General features: G+C 43.1%; 1 protein-coding gene across 5 annotated transcripts in view; it reads right to left on the bottom strand.

Moving 5' to 3' along the window:
- LOC107661936 (C-terminal-binding protein 1-like) overlaps positions 1–5,374 on the bottom strand; it is a 24,195-nt gene extending 18,821 nt beyond the window's left edge. Inside the window, exons 1-3 of one of the 5 annotated variants that reach the window (XM_016451738.1) lie at positions 5,186–5,374; positions 4,085–4,142; positions 3,721–3,880 (exon numbers count right to left, since the gene is read on the bottom strand). In XM_016451738.1, the coding sequence (XP_016307224.1) occupies positions 3,721–3,778 (58 nt within the window). In that variant the 5' untranslated portion in view covers positions 3,779–3,880; positions 4,085–4,142; positions 5,186–5,374. Of the gene's footprint in view, positions 1–862; positions 946–3,720; positions 3,881–4,022; positions 4,045–4,084; positions 4,143–4,934; positions 5,024–5,185 lie in introns of those variants that run through there. The other 4 variants (XM_016451736.1, XM_016451737.1, XM_016451739.1 and 1 more) reach the window with 4 other exon arrangements.
- Positions 5,375–5,480: the final 106 nt, after the last annotated feature.

Below are 5,480 nucleotides of genomic sequence, written 5' to 3'. Positions count from 1 at the left end.
CACACACACATAGTATATAAGTCTGGTGAATAAACAAAAATTTACTAGCCAATGGAGATTCAATAGCCAAGGTGTCCGTAGAGGGTTGAACAGCCATGTTACATTCCACGATTTTGAGACTCAATGCCCCCTTCCATCACTGACAGGTGTTGCTGCACTGGCGGCTGAGATGGGGGTGGGGTAAGACGCCTCCGTGACGTTCACTAAAACGCACACTCGCTTTATCACACTCCTGTGCACGGCGAATGATTAAGGAGTCTTAAAAGACAAATATTTGCACTCTTTCCCTGCAAATCAGTGCTGTGTGCAAAAGCACACACTGTAATGGCGGTAAAAGAGCACATAATATTTAAAGCAGGCAAGAGGCTGAGCGGCAAAATTCAGTCGCAATGAACAATGCAAACACTTATTGCTGTAGGGTCAGGACGAGAACGGCGCTGAGAGCACAGATGCAGTCTGTTGAGTCCGCGCCAGGCTGCATGAGAAAGAGAGAGGGCCGCAGCACAAGCATGGCCATGTTAACAATGCCATTCATTCAGCGCTCGTTTCTTCTCCGCTTCACCCCCCTCCCAAACCTTCTCTCGCTCTCCGTCCCTTGCCATTTCACCCCCCACATGGTCCTCACACGCACACACGGTCTCAAGGAGAGGGGGGGAAGGGTGGGTGGATGATAATACAGCTGCACCACACCCTGCCTCCTGCTTGGCCAACACACACACACACTTGCTCATGCTGCAAGGACACGCATCAGACACGGCAAAAAAAGAAAATCACGCCTGCTTCTGGCACCACACCCATGTGAATTACTGCATCTTCGAGGCGACACACACGTAACATCAAACAGGTACATGTAGGTCCAAACCTTGCATCATGAAATCCACACGCCCGTCTTCTCTCCCCTCCACTCCTTCTATCGCTCTCTCTCTCTCCACCCTTTACAATCAGTGTCAGGCTGTTTCTGCCTGGCAGACTCCCATCTCCCATGTCATCCACACTGGCCCCTCCCCCACGGCGACGGGCCAATCAGAGGCCTGGGCTTTGAGCGCCGGCCAATCAGCACGAACCTCCACGGCATTGACAAGTAGCACTAGAGGCAGTTAGGCAGTTGTTGTTTTTTAAAGAGACAGTCTCGTTCTGCTCACATCTACATGACCCCGCTCTTCTGAAGAAACACCGCGGTTATCCTCATCACCCGCCCCCCTCCGCCTCTCTCTTTTGCTGTCACTTGAATAAATATCACTGCCATCTGCAGCTGTAGCCGTAAAAATGCATTTAAATATCAGGAAAAAGATCAGCAAGATTTATTTATTTATTTTTTTTTAAACAAGGCTTTTTGCAATGCAAAAATCATACTCTCTGTGCAAATGACACACTAAATATTCTCACAGGATGTTAACTGCATACAAAACGACTCGCTTTGCTTAATAGAAAGGTTTGACCCGAGGCAACTGCTGATGAGACTTGGAACAGACAGCGAAACTGCTGCTTACAATCTCTATGTAAATTGCTTAACGGCACAAGACACTCTCCCTATTTGGATTAGCATTTAAAATGCCACAATTAAGCAATAACATACAATAGGCTGTGCCATATGGTTAACAATGTCATTGCAAAGGGCACAACATGAGCTAAGGTTGGAAATCGAGAACCATTTCCATTTTGTCTTTTGCTCTTGAACAACTGCCTTCAGCCAATGTGGAATTATGTATTCTTGCATTCAGCAAATGCTTAATTCTCATCTTTAAATACAGCACAACCTTTTAGGCCTTATTGCTTTCATAAAACGGTTACCACAGTAAAAATAAAAAATAAAAATAATATATATATATATTAGGGACACAAATTAAAACTCCTAACAAGCAAATTTAATAAGCATCATCCAACTGCCAGAACAGAGTAGTAACTGTTATAAAATCGCAATATAACAAAGCAACAGATCTTTTCTTCTGCATTTTGACGTATATCAGATTATTGAAAAGAAGAAAAAATTATAAGGCGGGAACTTGGTTCTTGGTTTTTAGATGTGGGGCAGATGAAGGCAAGATTGCAAGAGCAAGGGTTTTTGCGGCCTACAAATGATTGGGAGACCCGGTCATTCAGATTAAAAATTAAGTAAATTATTATTTATTTTTTTAAATAAACATGCATTGATGCATTAGATTACTGATGTTATTGTGAACATGTCATTTAGAAAACAGATAGAGTGAAATTATTTAATTCCATGCAGACTTTAAGTAATCATATGGCCTGCAAAAAGGTTTGCCCAATTTTTTTTTTATTTTAACAGGTAATTTTTAATGACATTTATACCAACTGCAAAGTTACAGAGCATGCAAATGCAGGCCAAAACCTGAAAAATCACAACACGTAGTTTCTTAGTTTCCCAAACTGCAACTTGATGCAGAATTACATACAGTATTCATCTAAAAGTCTTAATGTAATGCCAAATAGATACTGCACATTTCACGAATCCGATCATACAACTACCCACCAAACACTGGGGCTATAAGGATCTATTTAAATTTTAGCGAGCAAGTCTAAAATCATCTACATCTGTGGCGTCAGAGTTCCTCTTTGATGATGAGAAGTTACACCTGCCAAAAACACAAAAGGGACTGCAATATACAGCCTGCCCCCTCTGTGCTCATTACACACCTCCAAATGAGCATCTTTATGAGTTAAGACTACATCTGCTAAATCTAAAGAACTAGCTCTCCCTAGATTGTATTAAAGTGTCAAATGGACAGCAGTTCCATTCATTCAGTAGTAATGAGCTATTTAATACAGTACTCACAGGCACTGGGATTTAATAACAGCAGTTTGAGCCGCTTGTGTCGCTGCACACAGACAGGAAAGAGAAAAGACAAGAAAACAGAGCTCAAACTGTCTCGCATCTTCTGTGCCTGCCAGACAAACATGCCAAACATTCAAGAAGCAACCATATGACCCATCCATCACTCAGTGTCTGTTAGTTGACAGAAGACACTGACAGTATTAACAGAGCCAGATGATTCACTCAAGGTTTACGCACATAAAATAATAAATCACTACTCTATAAACCAGGGGTGCCCAAACTCGGTCCTGGAGGGCCGGTGTCCTGCAGAGTTTAGCTCCAACTTGCCTCAACACACCTGCCTGGAAGTTTCTAGTATGCCTAGTAAGACCTTGATTAGCTGGTTCAGGTGTGTCTAACTGGGGTTGGATCTAAACTCTGCAGGACATCGGCCCTCCAGGACCGAGTTTGGGCACCCCTGCTATAAACACTTGTAAAAGAACACATTTAGGACAATACATATGTGTTGAATTAAAGTAAATCTGATTAACTACAGTGGCAAATTCATATTTACAAAGACTAAAGACTGAGCTAAATGCTTTTCAGGCCTGTGCATCTGAAAGCCAAGATTACACTGTCATCAGTGCACATTAAACCAAAGCTATAAATGATTTTTCATCCAAACAAAATATCTTGACTTAAATGAACCAACAGGTGTCTGCGGTTAACTGATAACCATATAACGCCCACTTTCCACAACCCAATCAATTTCCAGATAAAATCAAGTCCCACCCTAAATTTTGTCCTCGAGGTTCTCTTTTCACATCATGCCACATTATGGATGTGAAGTGGTGCAAACGATGAGGTTAAAGAGACCTGGGTTGCTGATATTCATTACGATCTATTTTTATCCATCTCATCTGATTGCAGAAGTCTTATCTTCTCACCTTCACAGATGCGGTCCAGTCTCTGCCGCTTCACTTTGTGTTTGTCCATCAGAGCCATCGGCTGGCAGTTCTTCAGTAAGACCAGTTACGGCCACAACACGACGAAAGACGGGGCACAGCACAGAGTTCAGTCCAGAAACCACCCAAATCCTTAAAACACCTGCAACGATTAATTCCACATGTTAAGATTCAGACCTAAAGCGCTCCGAATTACCAATCACACCACATCCGGTTATCATGCCAAGTGCATTTCATCAAGAGTAAAATACTACTACTTATGGGAAAGGTTACCAGTCACCCACATAAATGACTGATACTGAGAAATAGTGCTGCTGGGAAAATGTCAAATAACGAAGTTACCCACCTGATGACGTCAAAGCCAATCAACTATTCCGCTGACGTCACGGCCTTAATAATGGCAGCTGAAGAGAAAAAGCAGCAAACCTTAGCGTTACACGAGCATTAGTCATAAACCAGAACAGAGCGTAAGAATGGTTTTTATTAATAATAAACCTAGATACGTCTAGAGGTGTCAGAAAGATACATTTCTTCACTAGCAGTAATGTTTTAGCGCCTCAAAGAGGCTAAATCTAGTTTTAAACTCACTTATTTATAGCCAATTTCACTGAAATTTGATACTTAAAGTCTAACCAACTTTGTAAAGAGAACGAATGAATGAATAAACGAACGCGTTTTCAGAAACCGCATTATTTAAGCTGTATGTTCAGAGCGTTTGAGTTAAACCGCATCTCTGGATGACCGCTTCGTGATTGTTAACTTCAGTCTCATTTCGTTGAGTTATTTATCTCTCTTGTTGCTCATTAAGCAAGTGTGTGTAAAGCAGCTCAGGACTGAAAAGACTACAGAAGAGCGCATAAATGGTGTGAAATATTGATAAATCCTGCGAAGCGTCTCAGTCAGCGAGCTCGAGACAGACGGTTAAAGCCCAATTTATACTTCGGCGTCGAACCTACGCTACGCCGTAGGCTATGTGCTAAGTTAAGTTAACGGTTTAAACAGTCGCATTAAACACTCGCAAACTAAGTTTAGTTGATTTTAACTTTAAACGGAGCCTTTTAGTTTTGTCGCGTCGCTCGCTGCAAGTTTTTCAGTTAGCGCTGCGCTAGCTAATTAGCACATGCAGCAAGACAATGCAACTGACTACACAATTAACCCCCAAAAGCATTATACAAAACACTCCGAGCAAAACGTACGAGCTTGTGGTTTTTAATCGCTCTTATAACTATATTCGTCTGTTGTAGCGTCGCTCCTCCGACTGTGAATGCACACACCGAGAAAGGCGCTTAGACTGGTTGCTAGCCGAGCTACCAAACACTAAATACACAGTGTGAGAGAGAGCGGTACACAGTTATAACAACACACGGCAGTCTCACAACACACACACACAATCGAGAGTCCGGTGTGAGTAATGTGTCAAAGATAAGCCAGAAGCCGGGAAACGCACCGCACTCACCGGGAGAAAGCGTCTCTGGAGGCTCGGTGTGGTCACGGTAGGTGGATCAACTCTTCCCCGCTATCACTCGCCATCAAACCTGCACAGAAGAGGAAGTCGAGGCCGCAGACAACGTGTTGTGGAAAGAGCGAGCATTCAGAGCAGAGACATGAGCTCTGCGCAGACGAGCGCCGCCTACAGGCCAGTGTGTGACAGTGCGGGGCCCTCAGCCCTGGAGCCACTTGGGCCCTGAGCCTGAGCTCATTTCCTTTCTTCATGCATCAGATTTATTCCGAGACTGCTATGT

Source organism: Sinocyclocheilus anshuiensis, unplaced genomic scaffold, assembly GCF_001515605.1.
Source record: "Sinocyclocheilus anshuiensis isolate Anshui unplaced genomic scaffold, SAMN03320099.WGS_v1.1 scaffold759, whole genome shotgun sequence".
NCBI classification, from domain to species: domain Eukaryota; kingdom Metazoa; phylum Chordata; class Actinopteri; order Cypriniformes; family Cyprinidae; genus Sinocyclocheilus; species Sinocyclocheilus anshuiensis.
This window is presented reverse-complemented; position numbering and strand designations above follow the sequence as displayed.